This window comes from Mus pahari, chromosome 3 (genome assembly GCF_900095145.1).
Source record: "Mus pahari chromosome 3, PAHARI_EIJ_v1.1, whole genome shotgun sequence".
Taxonomy (NCBI): domain Eukaryota; kingdom Metazoa; phylum Chordata; class Mammalia; order Rodentia; family Muridae; genus Mus; species Mus pahari.
Window position 1 is genome coordinate 22227099 of NC_034592.1, and position 20608 is coordinate 22247706.

The 20608-nt window shown below is 49.8% G+C and overlaps 1 protein-coding gene across 3 annotated transcripts; it reads right to left on the bottom strand.

Annotated features, from left to right (window-relative positions):
* Nucleotides 1-586: 586 nt before the first annotated feature.
* Traf1 (TNF receptor associated factor 1) lies at nt 587-19188 on the bottom strand. 3 transcript variants are annotated; one of them, XM_029536660.1, is made up of 9 exons: nt 16602-16671; nt 16082-16208; nt 15526-15673; nt 13783-13867; nt 6353-6418; nt 5469-5879; nt 4028-4205; nt 2587-2735; nt 587-1467 (listed from the first exon to the last, which is right to left on the bottom strand). In XM_029536660.1, the coding sequence occupies exons 3-9, from the start codon at nt 15645-15647 to the stop codon at nt 1249-1251; spliced, it is 1230 nt and encodes a 409-aa protein (XP_029392520.1). In that variant the 5' UTR covers nt 15648-15673; nt 16082-16208; nt 16602-16671; the 3' UTR covers nt 587-1248. The 3 variants fall into 3 exon arrangements, with proteins under 3 accessions (XP_029392520.1, XP_029392519.1, XP_021050517.1); XM_029536659.1 differs by lacking the exons at nt 16082-16208; nt 16602-16671 and adding an exon at nt 19116-19188; XM_021194858.2 differs by lacking the exons at nt 16082-16208; nt 16602-16671 and having other exon boundaries at nt 15526-15853.
* Between the last annotated feature and the right edge of the window lie 1420 nt (nt 19189-20608).

Here is a 20608-nt window from a genome sequence, read left to right on the forward strand (position 1 = left end):
ATCATGCAGGCTTGAAGATTCAGATGAACTAGAAGATTCAGGAGAGAGGGTTGCATATCTCACTCTTTCCCCTGCAGTGTCCAGGCGTAGACGACACTCACGGCTGTCCATAACGCTTTGCTGGAAGCAGTGCCTCTCACACTGTGTAAAGAAAACTTTCTCCTCCCAACAGAAGTGCGCCATTACAGGTGTGGGGATGCAGCTGAGCAGAGTGCTTGTCCACCATGCAGGAAGCCCTGGGCTTGATCCCCAGCACCTCAGGTAACAGACAAGGCGACACATACCTGTGATCCTAGCACTTGGGAGACTTAGTGTTAGAAGGAGATGGGGTGAGAGGGAAGGGAGAGAAAGGGGGAAGAGGAAGAGTAGGAAGAGGAGAGGGGAAGGGAGGGAGGGAGGAAGATGCATGAATGGAGGAATGGCAGACCCTAGCAGTGTCGTCTCCCTGTAGCTGGGCACTCTGTGAGCAGTCACGAAGATGCTGTGTGTTGGACACCAGCTTCAGACTTGCATGGTGAGCCCTTGGGTGTGCTTCTGCCTGTTGGCTAACTGGGCTGCTAGGTTTGGAGGTTTAGGTGACTGGGGAGCTGGAGGGGAGGGGGATCCTGGGTATTGCTCCAGAATCCTCTGTGGGTGTGGTCTCACCAGGGACAGGAAGCTTGAGATTCAAGGCTTTTGTTGTTTGTTTTATCCGTTAAAAACATCACAGATTTCCAGATCCAGCCAGTAAGCATGTCTGTTAACATAGGAACTCAGTCCAGGCCAGGTTAAATTCACATTAATGCCTGACTCTTCTGCCCTGTGGTCCTAGTTTTGAGTCTGAACAGAGAGATGGGGACATTTTTCCAGTTATAGCCTGACCTCCAGAGAATGTCCTGGTAGGACTGCCCCTCCACTTAGGCCCCACAGCCTTGGCTCAATGTCCATGCCTCAGGCCCAGCTCTCTTCATCCTGATCTAGGCTGGTCTCAACATTCAGGACCTGCTGGCGTGCTGGCCTCCTGGTGTTGTGTAGTCTGCATGAAGAGAGCACTTCTGCCTACTCCTCCACTCTGTCTCTGGACGCACAGCTCACGTTCCTCCAGCCTCACATCAGCCACAGCCAGCATGCTGTGGCGCTCAAGGCATGCCAGCCTTGGCTCCTCCTTGTCGTGGACTGTGGGCTCCAAGGGCAGGTAGGGCCTGGCTATCTAGCTAAGTCCCCCAGTCTAAGCTGGTTTCTGTCAGGAGGCACCCCTCCCCCACATCCCTAAGCACTAGTGTCCACAATGCATTTGAGGAACATTGTGTCATCTTTGACGTAGGCGTGCTTGGGTGACTGCAGCTTGTTGAGAGGGAAGAAGAGCGGGCAGCCGCTGGCCACGTTGGTCTCACTCTGTGGCCGCTGGAAGGAGGCTGAGCTCAGGTCAGGCCGGAAGGCATCGATAGCGTGCTCTCGGTTGTTCTGGTCAAGTAGCATAAAGGTGACCTGGAGGGTAGAGGGTAGAGGTCAGGCTTTAGAGGACAGCACTATCCCTCACGGGAGGCCAGTGTTTGGGGTCAGAGGGGCTGCATGTGCACTGCTTGGGCTGTGCCTCTGACACTGAGTTCACACAGAGTGGAGGCAGCAGTGTCAGGACATCACATCTGTGTGTGGGAGTGGAAGGAACATCTGGTACTGTGGCAGCTTCAGGCTTTGCCCTTCACTGGCCCACACAGCAGGAAGGCAGTGGAAATTCTGTGTGTGTGTGTGTGTGTGTGTGTGTGTGTGTCTGTGTATAAACAGAGTTCACCATTTAGGCATCTTCCTTAATTGCTTTCCTTATTTATTTATTTATTTATTTAGACTTGGAGGTAACTGGTTAAGGTAAGCTGACTGGCTAGCAAGCTCCAGGGGTCCTCATGTCCCCTCCTTCTCAGTTCTGGGATGACAGGTGCCTGTACTTTGTTTTTGATGTGGATTCTGGGGAACTAGATTCATCGTTTGAGCCCTCTCCCTAGGCCAACAGCAGTGGGGATTCTGATGTCATAGTTACATTGGCAGCTGAGACTAAGATGTACTGACAAGAAGGCTGGACACGGGCACCTAGCCTTGGCTCCTGACTCAGAAACTGGCGCTGGGACCTCCCTCCACTCTGCAGAAAAGCCGACTTCCGCTGGGGACGGGGCTTCTGTCAAGCCTTGGGACTTCCGCGGAGCGTCTTTACCCAGAGCAGACCACTTAACCTCCCTGAGAAGTGGATCACCTAAGCATGACACAAACTCTTCCCTGGCACAAGCCCTTGAATGTACCCAAGAAACACTGCTTCTCATTACCCACCAAGGCTGTTCTTAAACTTGCTGGCACCGGAATTCCTGGGGAGGGCTTTAGACAGCCTAGCGCTTGGGTCTTCACCCTCCTCGGGATGCCCTGTTCCAGACACTGCAGCTCCTGCTCAGAGGGCTAGGGGACTCTTGGTTGCGGGATTTGCATTCGGCTTCATTTTATAATCGGAAATGGATTACGGTAACCACAGGAGGCTTGCCCAGGTCTCAAGTCCATGGCTAAAGTCAGCAGGACCCAGGTTACCATGCCTTCCCCCTAAACCATCTTCTCTGGGGCCCATACCTTGTTCCGGAAAGGCCAGGGCAGGAGAGCATCGTATTCTCCTCTCATGATCACGATGAACAGGGATAGGTGGGTCTTTTTGCCTGAGCCATCCCCGTTCAGGTACAAGCGCAGGCACAACTTGTAACCGTACTTGGCAGTGTAGAAAGCTGCAAGGTGAAGTCAGTGTCAGTACAGAGCAGCAAGGCAGCACTGGGCAGTGCGGATGAGGGGGTGGGGTTCAGCAGGGACCTGAGGATATCGGGGTTTGGGGCCCAGTCCTCTTCTCTAGGAGAGTGCTGAGGAAGGCAGTGATCTTATTGCCTAGCCCTGTGGCTGGCATCTGGGAAGGCCCCAGATTTGACAGTGCTGACTCAGCAGTGGGGGTGAGCTGGCATTTGTGGTTTTAATACTTCCCTGGGGTGCCTTGATGCTTGCCTCCCAGTTACACTTGGCAACTACCATTTTAACCAACCATCAAATAACTAGAGACTGAGCCCAGGAAGAGGAAGTAGCTGGGTATTGTTTTATGTCCCGGAACAGAATTCGGGTTAAGGTCCAGGCCTGCCAAATCTTGGCATTGAGTCTTCTCTGTTGTCCAAAGGTTGGGCCCTCCCCGGAGGCTGGTATGAGAAGGGTACTTCTTGGTTTTGCTAAAAATCCTTGGGAATGGCTCCAAGAGGCAAGACATCACCAGTGACCAAGCCTGGGGTCCTATGGCGCTCTTTCCCTGGTGGCCCATTCTTGGACAGAGCTCTGCAGCCCCTGCTGGGGACCCTACCTCCTTGGCTTCAGTTTTATTTTTCTGTAAAATGAGGCTGGGAGGACAAGCACTTGGCAAGGCTCTCAAACGTCACATTCAGGGATGGACTGGTCCTGGCAGAGGGTGTGGCTTAAACAGACCCAGAGCTGTGTAAATATTATGTATGTATGCCATCTATATGTACACACACACACACACACACACACACACACACACACACACGAGCATTTTGTTACCAGTGAATAACAACAGCTACCAAGTCACTACTCGGTTAAATCATTGTTCTGAGTAAGGGACTCAGAAACAAAGAGCCAACCATTTACCATTGCCATGGTCTGCCCATCGTGCACACAGCTCCCCAGTGCCTGACTCGCTCCCCTGCCTCCTACTGAAGATTGCTTCCTGGAGAGTTCCTTGTCTGCTCCACTCACACTATTGAACTTAGGCTCCCAAGTCCCCTTCTCATCCCACAGCCTCAAGAGGAACCTGACTCTTGTTCCTCTTTACAGAGTGCAGGTGACATTCAGGAGGAGAGAGGGCTGCTCCTGAGAGCCATGGGTCAGAGCACGGTGTCTGTCTCCCTGTAAGCACTGGCAGGGACCCCAGCCTGACTTAGCATGGCTGTTTTCACTCCATGCCTCCCAGGTCCCCTAGGGCCTGCCTCTCCTACCAGTCTCTGTGGCCGCAAGGAGGAGTCACCTGGAGAGAAGAGGCTGACAGTCCGGCCACACACTGACTCGTGGCACCGCTTGGTGACATTGGTGATCTTCCACAGGAAAGTACCATCAAAGGACGCCTCCTCCATGAGTCTCAGACTGTGCTCAAGCTTGCCCAGGACCTGGTCTTTTTGAGCCAGGGTCTGCTGTAACTCCACCACCTACAGGAAAAGGCTAGTCAGCCAGAGGTACCAACACCCAGCTTGGAGGGATTGTTGGGGATAGTGGGGCATGGGACTACATTCACCCCAAAGAGGTTTTCCTGACCAAGCATCATCCAGAGCCTGAGACTGCATTTGTACTGCATGCTGCCCCATGCTTGGAGTCCCTTTCTCTTCTTGCTCCCCTGGCCATAGACTCCAGCCCACATATCCCTTTCTGTAAAGCCTCCAGCCATTGCCCTTGCTGGCTGGTCTCCCTCACTGTGTGTTACAGTTCTGAGGATTTCCATCCTCCTGTCCAGGTTATCCCCACTTCCCCCCTGGTGGGCTCCTTTCCTCTCTGTCCCAGCTGCTAGAGTGGAGCCAGAAGTCTGGTGAGATGGAAACCAGGGAATGTACTGGGGTGAGGGTGTAAATGGTATACACCAAGGCTTTACCTGGCCGTTTGGGCTCAGTGCCTGGACCTTGTAATAGGTTTCCCCAAAGCAATTTGAAAGAACAAACTTCAGTCATGAGCGAGAAGGTGAATGGATCACATCTTCTCGGCACTTATATAGGGGTGCAACTAAGGCAGTTTTATGGGAGACAATGAGACAATGTTGCTGTTTTTTTTTGTTTTTGTTTTTGTTTTTTGTTTTTTTTTTAAGTAACAGGATCTCAGTGACTAGCTACATTGTGGAAAGTATAGTCTCTGAAATAAAGGAGGGGGACTGAGAACTTCAGGCTCAGATAAGTCTGGGACTATAGTTTACATGTGGAATATTGTAGAGACTGAAGCAGAGAGTAAGAGAACATCATGGCCCACCATGCTCTGACGAGCAGGTGAAGGCACGAAGGGAAACTTCCTCTGCTAGGATGTGAACACTGACTATCCGTCCAGAGCAGCTGTGGGGAAGCCGATGCAGGTTGTTTTTCCACAGGCCTTGAAGGGCACAGCCAGGAACAAAGACAGGGAAGACACAGTTTTGTGGTGAGAATTCTATAGCAATGACAACTGGTCAATGATGGAATGAGCAGCCAGGGAGGGAACCGTGGAGGGAAAGTTCCCAGTGAATTCGAAGCAGAAGACCTGATTTGCACTGGATACTGGGGCTTTTGGTTTTAAACCCATGCTTCTGATTCAGGGTCTTGATAGTAGGTCCTGGTACACAGGGAAGTTGGTCTTGGATGGAGGCTACTGCATTGAGAGGGATGAATGGCAAGAAGGCTGGATGGCATAGGGGCTCCCTGAGCTGACTCTGAAAATATGCCCATCTCACTCACCCTCTGCTCCAAGCTCAGGATGTGCTCTCGGTCCAACTGGCTCTGGTGGATGGAGGCGGCCAGTGCCAGGTGGGAAGCCTCCACTTCCTTGTTGAGGACGGCAACGATGTTTGCGAACACACGCAGCTTCTCTTCCAGCTGAGCCAGCAGCTTCTCCTTCACCAAGTGCTGCAGGGCCAGTTCTTCCTGGCTCTCACAGCAAGGTGCCCGGTAGCAGTCCACCTCCAGGTCCCCTGTTGCTTCCACGGCTGCCTGAAGCTGGAGCTCTGACAGGTTCCGCTCCAGTGCCATGGGTGCAGACCCTAGGTTGGAGCCTGGTGAGGATTTCCACTCCTTTAAGACCGCCAGCAGCAGGTACAGGTGGGAGGACTGGGAGGTAGCCTCGTGCTCCTGCATGGATTGTGGGCTCCCCTGATGACAGAGTGAGGGTCTTTAGTAAACAGCGAAGTAGGAGACCTTGGGGACCAGCAAGGAGACATGGACCAGAAGCCACCAAGCAAAACCAGATCCACTATCCCAGCAAAGGGGAAGTAGCTGTCTGTATATGGTAGAGGTGGAGTGGAGCTATATGCGGGAATATAGTCCTTAGATATACCCAAGGGAGCACCATGCATCTCAGTCTCTAATGTAACCATGCTGCCCTGCCCTTCAGCATAATGACAATTCAGGACCATGGAGAGGGGTGGGGTGGGGACACTTGAGTGACGCTTCAACAAGAACTTAAGCAAAGGCATTAAGAACCACTTCCCACAGTGCAACATTGATGTAATGGTGGGATTTGTTGCTTGCTATCTCATTAGCACAGGAGTCACCCAGAAGGGAAGGTTTGGAGAGTGAGAGACACAGGGTCTGGGACCATGGAGAGATTTGACACTGTTACTTACCTTGAAGGAACAGCCAACACCTGCAAAGGGACACGTGATTCCAGCCTCAGCTACATCAGGGTGAACCTGGAAATGATAACTGTGTCACTGGATGCTAGAGGCATCCCTAGGACTCACTCAAAGCAACAGGAACCGACAAGGCCAGAACTGGCCAGGCACATGGCTTGACCCACTCCTTTCCTTCTGCCTGGCCTACCTTTGTTCCACTTTAGGAGTCTCAGCCCTTCTATAATTGTCCTACAGAAAGAGCCCCACTGCACATAGTCGCAGAGCAAAATGGAGCTAACCCTCAATATCCAGTTTCAGAATGCTGAGCAGATATGTCACAAAAAGAGGTAGATGGAAGTGGAGTGGCTCTTTGGCTACTTTGTAGGTTTTTCTTTCTTTCACCCTTTCAACCCCCTAACACTAGATAGGAGAGAAAAAAGAATAGAGAGTAAAGGAAAGTGATCCCTGAATAAAGTCAGGGGTCAGAGGGGGCTATGCTGTCATTAGCTTACTTCCTGCTGATTAGCGAAGGCTGAGTTCCTTGAGGCAAGTTTTATCTTTGCCGTCAGGATATCTAATTTCTTCTTGTTTCTTCTTTGCACGTGAGTACTTAAATCATGACCAACAGCAACCAACAACCAACCAACCAACAACCCACGATGTCTCTCAGGGCCCTAGCATTTATGTACTCTCTAAAAAGTCAGCAGAATCCCACATGTCACACAATATCAGAAACTATCTGCAGTTGGCAAAATCACACCTCTGCTAGAGCATGAGGCAAACCATAGACAACTACTGGGAACCATCTAAAGCAGCCCCGTAGCTCACACCTGGGATTAAAACGAAAACATTCTTATCATATTCCTGTGTTTTTCAAAGAAACCAAAGCTCCAAAATTGTCACTACAATGTGCTGTATGTAACCACAATGAGAGCACTCTACATTTGTCATGACAGCTAAGATAAAGGGCAGCAAGGCCCGTCCAGCAAAGATGTGGGTGGGGTAACAAAAGCAAAACAGGATAGACACTTTGGAAAGCTTATGGAAGGATCTCCTCCTCCTCCTCCTCCTCCTCCTCCTCCTCCTCCTGGACTAAGCCATGCACCATCATAGTCAGTCAGCTTTGAACTTCTGAGTCTCTGGCCTCCATTTCGTACATGCCCAGTGTAAGCAGGTAATCTAATTTCTTTTTCACAGGTAGTGTTACAGTCTTGGTGTATGAGATCAGGGGACTGAACCCAGGGCCTTGTGTGCCACATTAGTGTTCTACTAACTGGGCTATGTTCCCAGCCAGCGCTATGGAAGTATTTTACAAAAAGCCAAGCCTTACTTACTTACTCACTTGCTGACAACTTGTAATCTACCATGCTCCACTCCCAGGAATTTATTCAAGGGAAACAGAAAGTCATGTTTACACAGAGATGTGTGTGAATACATATAGCAACTTTATTCACAACAATCCCAATGTACTAACCACTTTGGCATTTTGATCTCTTAAAAAAATTACACAGGAATATTATAAGAATATGTTTTCATTTTAATCCCAGGTGTGCAGGATACAGGGATGCTTCAGATTGTCCTCAGCAGCTGACTATGATTTGCCTCGTGCTCTAGCAGAGGTGTGATTCTGCCAGCTGCACAGTTTCTGATATTGTGTGACATGTGGAATTCTGGGGACCTTTTTGATGGTATATAAATGCTTGGGCCCTGAGAGGTAGGGTGGGTTCTTGGTTGGTCGCTGTTGGTTATGGTTTGTTAAGTAGTCGTGCACAAAGAAGATAAAAGAAAAAGAAATTAGATTACCTGCCAGCAAAATCAAATTTGCTACAAAGAACTCAGCACCCCTAATCAACAGGAAGTAGTCTAACAATAGCATCTCCCCTTTTCTAACTCCTGATGTTATTCAGGGAGCTCTTTCCTTCTCTCTCTAATCTTTTTTCTCTCCTATCTAGTGTTAGGGGGTTTAAAGGGTGGAAGAAAGGGGGTGGAGAAGGGTGGGAGAAAGTAGTAACAGACAGGTGTACCCCAACCTGGAAACCATCTGGGAACAGCCGGGGGGGTGTCACAAAATGGATCACAAATGGATCACAAAAGTATCTTCTCCCTACAGAACTTTATTTAGACATCCAATGGCATTAATACTAACATTGGCTATAACGTGAAGCTACTGTGTTAAAGGAAAGAAGTTGAGTGTTGAAAGACCTCCTACTCCAGGATATCCTTCTGAAGAAGTCCAGAAGAAGCATGGCGGCCCCGACTGACAGCAGACATGCTGTCTAATGCTAGGCTTGAGGGGCTATGTGTGCTGTGAATAACCAGCTCTTTGTAGGTCAGAGGCATCTGTCATCTTGCCAGTGGGGACTTGCCTGACTTTGTACATTAACCAGGTCTTCATCGAAATGTACACTTAAAATGAGCACATTTTTATACATGTAAATAGTAGCATGATTCTATGAGAACTTGTTTTGACAGAATAATCAAAGGGGATCAGGATGAAAGGAGGGGAGCCAGAGGGCTTCAGGCTGAGCAGATGCAAGGCCACAGGACTTGTTTTTCTCATAGCTGGTTCATGCGGTTGGTTTGGGATGCAGAGCCTAGCCTAGCAAAGCCCCACCCACCTGTCCCACTGCCCTCTGTTTGCAGGGACAAGCTGTTCCCAACCAAGAATAGGAAACAGATGTCTGATGGGAGCAAGCAGAGGGTGGCCACGTCAGGGAGACACACTGGCTCTGGGACTCCATCTCAGTGAAGCCTCTCCCACAGGTCACTGCCGTTGATATGTGGCTCAGGGACACCAAATGCAGGTATTTCTGACCTGGGACTCTCTAAGGTTCTATGACTCCTTCATGTCCACAGTTCCCACCCTTTGTGGCTTGAAGTTGACAGCGCTCAGAAGGATAAGGAGAAGAAAGTGGTACAGAACACTGGGATTTGCACATTGCCTACAAGGTGGGATGCAGGTAAGTAGGGCTTGTGGGTAGGACAGCCTGCTGTGGGCCTCGTGGATGTCTGGCGCATCCTAGTGATGAGGCATGCACAGGAGCTTACTGTGACTAGCTTTGCATGTTGAAAGATGGGCAGGGAGACTCGAGAGAACTTCTGAGGCCCTAGGGTCAGCCAGGCTGCCAGCTTTGGACACCACTCACCCATTCCTTATGATATACTCAGGGTGTGAGCTCCAGAGGCAACCTGTATATGTGTGTGTGTGTGTGTGTGTGTGTGTGTGTGTGTATGTGTGTGTGTGTATATATATATATGTATATATGTATGTGTGCATGTGTGTGTGTGTGCATGTGCGCGTGTGTATTACTGTTGCTGTCATATTACTTCTTGGTGTCATGGCATTGGGAGAGTTACTAAGTTGCCATGTCTTAGTTTCCCCATCTGCAGAATGCGATAACCCTAACCGGTCTTACAGTTATCATAAGACTATGAGGCAACATGCATAAGTGTTCATAGTGGTTGCCTCTCGGTGTGAAAACACACCTCACATGTAATGGTTTAACACAATGCACACTTACAATCTCGTGGTTTTGAAGGCCAGAAGTCTACCAGGACACACTGGCGACGTCATGTTCCTCTGGAGGCTGCCTGCAGCCCTGGCCTGCGGGCCCTCTCCCTATCCTTAAAGTCTGCATTGCCTTCCCATCTCTGCAGATGCTTGTCTCCTTCTCACAAGCCCCCTGTGGTTATTCTATGTGCACCCAGGTAGTCTAGGGCAGTCTCCCTGCCTCAGCAGCCTTTGTGTCTACAGGGTCTTTGTCTCCCATGATTGTTCCTGCCAGGTCCATACACCATGTTTAAAGCATTGAGGTTGAAAGGAAAAAAATGCCACCAGGCTGTGAAGCAGGGCATTGGAGAACAGTTTTGCCATATGATTTAGGATCAGGTACCAGCAGCTTCTTTGCCTCGGGCCTTGATATGATGCCTATCAATAAATCAATGGAACCACCAGGATGCCACTGGCTTGCCAAGATTATAGATGCAAACTGTCCACTTTAGGAGTGTGAGGATGGGGAGTTGACACTGGTCACCACGCTTCAGAGGACACAGAGACAGAGACAGGGAAGAAATGCAGGAGAGACACAGGGACCCTGGCAACAGAAGACCGACTGGCCTTCCTTAAATGAAGCCTGCTTCAGCTCAGTACAAATAAAAAAGAAGTCGGTGCTGTGGCCAGAACCCAATGTATGAGTGTGTGTGTGTGGGTCACTTGATAGTGCCGCACATGATTCCTAGACATAATCCCATGTGGCAGGAGCCCACTGTATATACACACTGGAAGTTCGACTCAACTGCTTAAACCCCTGTCATTTGGGGCTCAAGAAAAAGCCATGGCATTATCGTGAGCCACAAATCAATCTTGCCTGAACCTCCGAGGGGAGAAAAGGAGAGAAACTATTTCCTTTTTGGGGGATGGGAATTGGGGGGCGGGTCTCAGCAAACAGAGTCAAATGTTATTTTCTAGCTCCTGGTGTGTGTGTGTGTGTGTGTGTGTGTGTGTGTGTGCTGTATGTGTGCACCCAGGTGCACATGGGGAGCAGAAGAGGACATCAGATACCTGCACCATCACCCTCCACCTTGAGACTCAGTCCCTTGAGGCAGGGTCTCTCACTGAACCTAGAGCTAGACTGGTAGACCAACTCCAGTGATCCTCCTGTCTCCACCCTCTACCGTGCTGGTGTTATAAGTATGCATGGCTAAGCCCAGGTGCTGGGGATTTGAACATGGGTCCCCATACTCACACAGCAGGCACCCTTATCTGTCCAGCCCTTCCTCAGCCCCAAGTCCCTGGTTTGTCTCCTACCCCACTGTTGATTGTTCAGGAAGATCATTCCAGGCAAGAATGACCCCTCTTAACTAGGTTATCATTGGCCTTCTAATATTTGCTTGCTATGTTGGTACCTGGGCCCTTCATAAGGAGATACTGATCTATCATGAACTAGAGATGACGATGACAGGCTGGTCAGCAGATGGTGTGGGGAGGGTGTGCGAGACCGGTGCCTTGAACTGAACTCATCTATTCTCTAGCCTGGCCTCTCTGCCCAGTTTCCATCTCCTAAGTAGTCTAAGACACACAGACAATCGTGGGAGTGACCACATGCAAAGGATTGGCTTAGTATTAGTCACTTTCCTTAGGTCAAAAGTCCCCCAAAGTTCCCATCAGGGGCATGGGCATGGGCAGGGGCAGAGGCAGAGTCATTCCTTCTGTAACCACTGAGCCATCTCTCCAGCCTTTTACTTTGTTTGTCCCAAGGCAGCAAATTTCAGCCTGTGCCCTTGTAGAGCCCTGAACATCCTTCAAGTCTCTTAGAAGCTGGGACAGGAGAAAAAAAAATAGGTTAAATAAGAGACCTGGCTGCAAGTGCCTCTTCCATCCAAACCTGCGTGTATTAGGTTTTATCTCGATAAAGACGGAAATAATTAAAGCTGCCAGATTAAGTGACATTAAAGTCTATCTGGACAGTGTTACCTAACATTTATATAATTTTCCTGAGAGGAAAGGACAAACAAGCCTTGGAAAGTATACAGCCTGCTCCCTGTGCTGTACACACGGGGCACAGAGGCCCACAGTGAGGCATCTGTGTCTGTCCCCATGTGGTAGCTGGTCCAAAAACAGCCAAACAGGGAGGCCCAGAAGTTCTTCCGTGGAAATGAACTTGACCCTTGTTATTGTCTGAGAGTCCACCAGAGGTGGGGTGTGTGTGGGAGGATGCCAAGAAATAGAAGGGAAAGCCCTTCAGTCAGCTCTGGACAGGGCAGGAAGTCCCTGCATTGTCTGAATGACAAGAACTGATGCAAAGGACGGGATAGGTGTGGAGCCCCTACTACATTTGGACCAATGGGTAGAAGGAAGGGGAGCCTGGCAGCTGTTCACCTACGACTCAGATGTCACAAATCCTGGGAAGAACCTTCTAGAACCAACTTAGCATCTCCAAGCATTTTACCAAGGGAGAAATAGGGTCTAGACTTTGACTCTAGTTACACACTGATAGGCATAAACCGTAACCCCAAGGATCTGTAGGCCACTGTGAACTGCTAGAAGAGCTTTGGCTGAAAGCAGCCTGCATTGGTCTCACTGTGGGGACAGAGAGGATGACCAAGCAGAGATTCTGGTCACTGAGGAGCTCTGGCATTGAGAGTCCCAGCAAGTCTTCTTTACATGTAAACCAAGAGGCTGGGGGTTATGAAGTGGCTTCTATGTGGTTGGACTTTTGGACTCACACAAGTTTTGTTTGGGACTTGAATTGTGAACATAAAGATCGCCATCCTTTTTTTTCTGTATCTGGTAGAAGATTTACCACAGACCCCCCAGCTACCTCCATTTCCACAAAGAAATATACAGGAAGGAAAACACTCAGAGTAAAGACCGACTCTCTAAATGGAGATAACTGAACTTATAAAACTGAATATTTGTCTACACCTTTGTCATGCCGGCATGAGCTGGTGGGACTGGAAGACCTCTGTGCTACACAGGCACCCGTGAAGGTCCCTTCAGCTTGGAGGGGGTGCAGAGTTCAAGGCTGTGCTGGATAAGTATGTTTCTCTGGCCCTCTCCAAAGGTCCCTTTTACTCCTGGACTCACGGCTCGGCTCACACAAGAGGTGATCTGAAAATGGCTTCTTTCTGTATCTTTCTCAAGCCAAGGGCCAGAGATATTTGGGGTTTTGAAGTTTCTATTGTGAGTGCTCACCTCTGCCGCTGTAGGGAGAAGGAGAAAGTGACCACAGATAGCAGGTGAGAGCGAAGGTGACTAGAGGCTAATAAAACTTTAATTGTAGACATAGACTTTGCATTTTATAGAGGCTTCACGAGTTCCTAAACATGATTTCTTCCATCAATTAGAAGCATATAAACCATTCTTATCCCGTGGGCTGCATATAAAACCGGGAGGTGGACTGGGTTTGGCTCAGGAGCCAGTTTATAGATCCCTGCTCTAGTCTAGTCTAAAACTGGTGGTTCCAACTGTACATGAATCAGCAGAACATGCCAGTTGGCTTAGGGGTGGTGTGCTACCATCACTGTGAACACCTTGCCTGGCTCATAAAGCAAACTCATTGTAGGTTCAAGACAAAGGAGAGATGCACCAGTCAGGGGCCCTATGGGCAACTACCTGCTTTGCATCTACCTGCCTGAGTCCCTCCGCCCTTCCTCCCTCCACTTTCTCAGGAGCTGGTCCTCAGGGGCCTGCCACCCTACTTTTTTTTTTTTTTTCTTCTTTTTTTTCTTTTTTTGAGACCAGGTCCTGATTAGCCTGGAAGTCAATAATTATGTGGGGTAGGCCAGCTGGGCAGTGAGCCCCCAGGGATCCACGTGTGTCCTCACACACCTAGCTTTTATTACATGGGTTCTAGTGATCAAACTCAGGCCCACACAGACGGAGACATCTCATCAGTCTCCAAAAGATGGACAGACCTTCTTCCTTGTCTATGCTAACGTACCTTCTCCTGAGTCAGAGGGCTTCCTGGGCTCACAGGTTGGAGGTCGTCTGCTCTGCATTTAGGACAGATCCGATCCTCATTGTCTCTGGGGAAACACGAACAAGTCTCTCACATAAGGTACCACACCTTGCTGTCACCTGCCATTGGTCACTCGGACCTTCCTGACACACTTCAAAGCCCGGACCTTGCCTCTTGCAGTGCCTCCAGGACCCTCGAGGCCCACTGCTAAGGTCTTGGAAACCATGCGTGGACACTGTCTCTTGAAGCTGCCTTTGCTGTCCCACTTGCCATCACCTGATGTTCCCTTCCTTATCTATGTGGTGTGGTTATGATTGTCCCACCGTAAAAATACCCATGCAAGCGCCTGGCTACAGGGTCTCTTCTGGGAGAATTGTCTATTGCCTTTTCCAAATGTGCAAAAATTTTGGATCCCCCCCCCCCAATATGTCCAATCCCAAGGGCTTAGGCAAGGGATTCTGGGCTTGGAACTCCATATGTTTTTCTCAGTACCCTGTATGTGGTTCTGGTCTCTCCTTTTTTGGCCAGGGGCTGTTGACCTATTAGAACAAGAAGAGACATCAGCGTCTGTCTACTGGAAATGGGCGTCAGATTCAGGCCAGGGTGCTCTGTAGGACACCTGTGCACCTAGCTCTGACTGACAGCATGTGTTCAAACTGCTTTCTAGGTGAGGAGACTGAGGTCATAGGATAGCAAGGCAAATCCAGAGCCCGGCACCTCAGGCTGGGCCCCTGCCTGCAAGCTCCAGTCAGCTTCTACTCATTCTTCTGTCAGGTTTTCAGTGGGGTGGGAGTTTGGGGGGGCCTCATATAAGCTCAGAGCAACAGCTGTCTAGGAAGCCCAACAATTGCGGCCTCTACCCTCTGCCTGGCCTTTCCACAGCCACAACCTCTGGCCCTGCTCCTGCAGCCTCCTCCCCTTTGTCACTGAATGGGGACTTCTCATTTGGCTGATTCAGTTTCCCCACATTCTTAACGCTGTAAAGTCCCAAAGAAAAGACTATGCTGGGGGCCCAAGGCCACTTAGGAGCATCCTCAGCGGCAAACTCACAGGAGGCAAGGAGACTTGATCTCTCTGGGGGATTTTGCAGTTCTCATCGAGGCAATAGGGGAGTGACTATACTGCCTTCTGCAAGCTGGTCTGAGGACACAGGGACTGGGTACTTGGCACACAGCAGGTGCATAACAACTGCTCAAGGCAGGGTGTTAATGCTGCTATTGATGCAATTATTTACTCTTTAGGCATAAATGTATACCCTACTGTATCTTTGCCCCCCTTTAACTGGGTCTAATGAAACGAAATTTTTTTTTTTTATCACAGTTTGATGTTTGCCAAGGGAGGCACATTAATTACTGTAAGATGTTCTGGGAACATTACTGATGGAGTCTTGGAACAATTCTGTGAGGCAAAAAACAGCTCCACAGATAAGACATTGGGGCTTAGAGACATCCAAGGTCCACATCAGGTCACATAGTAAGTGGTTGAGTGATGCTTAAAGTTCCACCCTAATAGCGGCTGAACTGACTGACAGCTTCCTGTGCCTCCTGATCCATCCACCCATAACCTGGGGCATGAGCCGTATTCAGAAGAAAAGAGTGTGGAAATTTAGGCCTAGAGAGGTGAAGTTATCTGCTCATAGTCACCAGTTCCCTTCAGCCTCGCATCCCATCAGGGGTTCCTCCCAGGCAGTCTTTCCCACTGGCCCTTGGCTCTTTGTCCCCTCACCTGGGGTTCTCAGAGAGACAGGCTGCGCAGCAGAGAACTCTGGGCTCCGATGGGTCCTGGCAGGGAGCAGGGGGGCAACCAAATTGAAACTCGTTTTCATCAGGGGCTGAGCTGGAGGCCATCTTGGGGTTTCAGGTGGCCAGAAGGTCTGTTAAGTAGAGCAGAGGATCCAGCCTTGTAGAGTCTGTAGAGAGAGGTGGGTTCTGGCCCCAGGCCACCCTTTCTGGTGACTTTATCTTCTCCTCTCTGGCTTGTGTGGTACGACGTCATAGCTGAGTCACAGCAAGGGTGGAGTAGGAATTACCCTTTGTGGTTAAAAAAATCCCCTGGACAGAGACTGAAAACTTTAAGGGGTGTCCAGATATTTTTCAGAGTGAGAACGAGCAAGAGACAGAGTCAGATGAAGAGAGTAGTGCCCTGGCTCTCCAGGGCCACAGCTCCTCTGCCTGAGAACCACAGGCTGCCTCTGGCTTCCTCTATCTCCTCCCGGGCCCTTGGTGGAGAGGCCAAGGTTGTCTTGTGCCCCCCACACCCCCAGTACCTCTGAGCCATGTACCTCTGGAACAATGGGGCTCACGTTTCTGATAGGAATCTCCAGGGTCCAAAATTCAAGTTCTGGGTCCTCCAGGGTATCTGGGTGGCCTTGAGTAAATGTCACTTTCTTACACTGTCATTTGGCTACCCTATGTCCGAAATAAAATGGATTGCAACAAGTGGTCTCTAGGGTTTATGACTGAGGCAACCAGAGGCAGCAGAAAGACCTCCGATGACCCCACTCTGCCGGTGGCATTGTGTATGAGTCATAATGGTGACAAATGAACAGGGCCCTCCCTCGCTTAAGCCCAAGACCTCCCCACCTCAGACTCAGCAGCACCTTCCTCCCAAGCCCAACTCAGGAAGTCATAGGCGGCTGTGAATCTGGTCAGAAGCCACCACTTCCCTCTTGAGAACAAAGCTCTGGAGGAGTCCAGGTGCATGGGGGGCTGTTCTCAGCAGCCCATCAGACTGGAGATGCATGTGTGCATGGGACGAGAACATGGAAAGCATACAGCTGACTGTGTGCCGGGCAGACTTACTCCTGCGATCCTTGCAATCCTTCTGTAGCTACATACAGCTCAGTGAAGCAAGGTGTGAGGCTCAAGAAGGCACACCTTGTGGTGGAGCAGTGGGCTGTGCTCTTCCAACATGGAAGAAGTAAGAATGAGGCAGCATGGTGAAGTTTCAGAGCCTGGGATGTACCAGAGCACCAGGTTCTTCAGGCTGTCAAATGACAAAGTGACCTCTGTATACATTTCCATCTAACCAAACTGCTCTGAGCCCAGACAGGTCAGGAATGGGATCATGGATCCATCACATGGTCTTTTATATTTATTTATTTTGAGATAGCCCTATGTGGCCCTGACTGGCTTAGAACTTGCTATGTAGACCAGGTTAGCCTTAAACTCACAGAGATCTGCTTGCTTCTTCTTCCAAGTGCTGGGAATTAAGTTGAGCACCACCATGTACCACTATGGCAGCCTCACCACACCCCACTCACCACGCGGTCTTCAATGTGTCTAAGCCTCACTTTCTGTATCTCTAAAATGGGGGATAAAAATGTCTACTTTACCCAGTTGCTGAGGTGATCAAATAAGATGGTGTTCTAGTTTCATTTCTTTTGCTATGATAAAACACCCTAATGAAAAAAGCAACATGAGAGGAAATTTATTTGGCTTACAATTACAGGTTCAAGTCCATCATTGATGGGGTGTGTCGGGGAGTCAAGGTAAGACTCTAAACAGCTAGTCAAATCACATCCACAGTCAGGGACAGAGGGAAACAAGTGCATGGATGCTTGCTCCTTTGCATGCAGCTTAGTTTCTCCACTCTTACAGAGTTTACAATCCCCTGCCTAGGGAATGGTGCCACCCACAGTAGACTGGATGTTCCCACATCAATTAACTCAATTATGACAATCTCCTACTTTGTGCCCACAAGCCAACCCAATGTAGACAATCTCTCACTGAAACTCCCTTCCCAGGTCATGCCAAGTTGACAATTATAGCTAGCTGGCATAGTAGGCAAAGGTGTGACAGGGGCCTTGGCCAAAGTCACATGCTCTAAAAGCTTTGATAATTTATTCAGGTGATGGCCACACCCTTCTTGTTCCTCACAATGAGAGATTTAAAATGGCAAATTACACTTACACAGTGTTTTTGCATCTATCAGCTTCCCTGAGCCTCCTAGGAGGTCAGGTCAAGTTAGACTCTGTTATGACTCTAGATAAAGTCAATAGTCTACCAAACCTGGGGTGACACCAGAAGATCTAGTGGCTGCTGGCCAAGAGGTTACTCCATCCTACAGACTTCCAACTGAACCCTGCCCAGCCTGCTCAGCTAATGATCTCTCATCTCCTTGCCTGCTCTCAGAAAGGCATTCCCTTAACTCTATCCTCAGCCTGACCAACAACCCCTTGCACCCCACATGTCCTTTCCTTCGCCGATTGGGACACAAGGGAGGCACCCAGCCTTCTGCTCCATCCAGCTTCTGGATCCTTTTCTCCTCTCCTAATCCCCTCCCCCCTCACTGACTCCACATCTCCCACCTCCTGCCACCAGCATTAGACAACTCCCACAGGGCTGTGGGCTAAGACAATAGACACTGCCTCTCGGTGCTCTGCTCATTGCTACCATTTAAGTGGTTTGTTTTTCTCAGCACTGGGATCAGACCCAAGGCTGCCTACAAGTGCTTGCTAACCAAGCCACAGTTCCAGCCTCGTTTTAAGTACTTTAACAAACATTTCGTCAATATTTCCCTCCAATCTTTGGAGACCCTCTCCTCTATAGCCCAGGGGTCCAAGGCACAGATAAATTGGGTGACTTGCTTAAGACTTTAAAGCTAGAGAGGCAGGAAGGACTGAGCCCAGACCTGCGCTTTAAAATGAGCTTGGCCATTATCCCAAGTTCTTCTCCCATATCTACTCTCTCTTCTCACGCTGCAGTTCAAAGTTTAAAGAAGATTGTCCGCACAGCTGCTGAAACTCCAGGGAATCTACTAAGCCCAGTTGTAAGCCCACACGCTGTCAAATGCTCCGGGGCCTGCCCTAATTTCAGTCCCATCAGGCCAGTGGGCTTCTAGCCTTCGCTTCTATGACAGCACTTTCCTTCACATCCTTCGGAGTTATTTTTTGCACCGCTGTGGCTCTTTACAGGTCTCTTTCACTGCCTCTCCACCTCCATCTTCCTTAGTCTCATCTCCATGGCTCCCAGAATGGGCAATCTATCTGCTGAACAGAGGTGTCCCAGCCTCCTAGTCTTTGGGGACCCACCTGGGCCACACCCCACACATTGGAACATCTCGGTGACAGTGCCCAGATTGGAATCCTATGGTCCACATGCTGCCTTTAGCCTGGACACGCTGTCTAGTCTCCTACCTATAACTCCCTGCCTGCCTGCCCGCCCCCTTTCCTTAGGCAGGTGATGTCACATCAGGAAGAGCTCAGAGCTGAGGGCAGAACCGAAGTGACAGCTTAAGGACCAGAGCACCGCTCCGGAAGGGAGAGGGGCTGAGTATGCTCGCACTAGGGGACCCGCGGGTGCGGGGCAACCAACCTGTGCGCCGCCTCCTGCTCGCACCGGGGCGGTAGCGTCCTTGGGGCAGAGAACCCGGCTGGCGGAAGCCAAGGGAAGCTGGGCCTGGGCAGGCGGGTGGGACTGGGCTGGGCTGGCTTCCGAGGCTGGCTGGGGCGGGCTGATCGCTCCTCCCTCAAGGAAACAGAACTGGAGTGCATCTGCCGGTCTGTCCCGGTGCTAGCTGACTCCTAGCACTCCCTCGTGAGATACTCAGCACACACACAAACACTACAGCTCCAGCCTGAAATCCCGCAAGGCACGAGTGGAAAAAACAGTAAGCCTTACTAGAGTGGATTCTTGTTAAGAGCCCAGCACCCGGCAAGCTCTTCCAATCTCTGTGAACCTTGCAGATGGCAGTGAGATAGTGCAGTGCTCTTGGCATTGGGCGCTAAAGAAACTGGGTGAAGCAGGAAAGTGGTTGTGCTTTTTAAGCTAAACACACACACACACACACACACACACACACACACACACACACACACACACACAGGGGAGAGAATGATCTACACACACACACACACACACACACACACACACACACACACACACACACACTTAATCCAAAGAGTTAGGGAATTTAGTGTCAGGATATAAATTTAGTTTAAGAGATAAAAACCAACCAACCAACCAACCAACCAGTGTAAGTTTTGCAAACCAGCAATCTCTCAAGGGCGCCGCCTGTCTGCAGGTGTGCACTGGCTCCTGGTCAGATGGCCAGTGGTTCTTTATTTGGTTAATTTGGCTTGGGCTCCTTACTTGATTTCTAACTGATTGATTTGTTTGTTTGTTTGCTTGTTTTGAGACAAGGTCTTCCCGTATAGCCCTGAAGACTCCAAACTGTAAGCCATGCTCCTGCCTCAGCTTCCCAAGTGCAGGACCCACTTGGTTGGGCTTTTGTTTGGACATGGGAGGTGTGTATGTCTCCTGCCCATAGCAGGTCTGCTGTTGGTTTCAGGTTTCTAGCAGGCAGGCAATGCTGCATCTGGGGGGCTGGTGGAATAAAGACTTCTGGGGCTTGACTTGGAAAGGGGATGTCTGGCTGAAGACAAGTATTGTGTCTCAGTAACCCCCAAAACACAACCTCTGTGATCTGTGCAAGCATGGTCAGAGGTGGCCTCTAAGGATCTTCCACTTGTCTGCTTTTATTTTATTTTATTTTACTTTATTTTTTGAGACAGGGTCTTGCTATGTAGTCTAGGTTGGCTTAGAATTGGTAAGCCTCCTGCCTCAGTTTCTCAAGTGCTAGGATCACAGGCTGTGGGCCTTTGAATTCTAACAGTAAAGGATTCTACGAGCACCCTGTGTCTTTGACATTAAAAGTCACTGGTTCTCTCAGTTTTGGTTGTGACCTTAGCTTTAATGGTTGATCTACCTCTTGCACACAAAAGTCCCCAATTCTCAAGTGCAATTGGTAAAGTGACATTTCTCAAGCGTGGATGTTGTAAGATCCCCTCTCTGGTCCTACCTTTCTC

Bases quoted from the DNA above. Each gene is read 5' to 3' on its own strand.
- Traf1 (XM_029536659.1), bottom strand. From the start codon at position 15,647: ATGGCCTCCAGCTCAGCCCCTGATGAAAACGAGTTTCAATTTGGTTGC. The intron at 13,868-15,525 runs GTGAGGGGACAA...GTGTTTCCCCAG, and splicing joins TGTCTCTCTGAGAACCCCAG to AGACAATGAGGATCGGATCT. The intron at 1,468-2,586 runs GTATGGGCCCCA...TCTACCCTCCAG, and splicing joins CCTGGCCTTTCCGGAACAAG to GTCACCTTTATGCTACTTGA.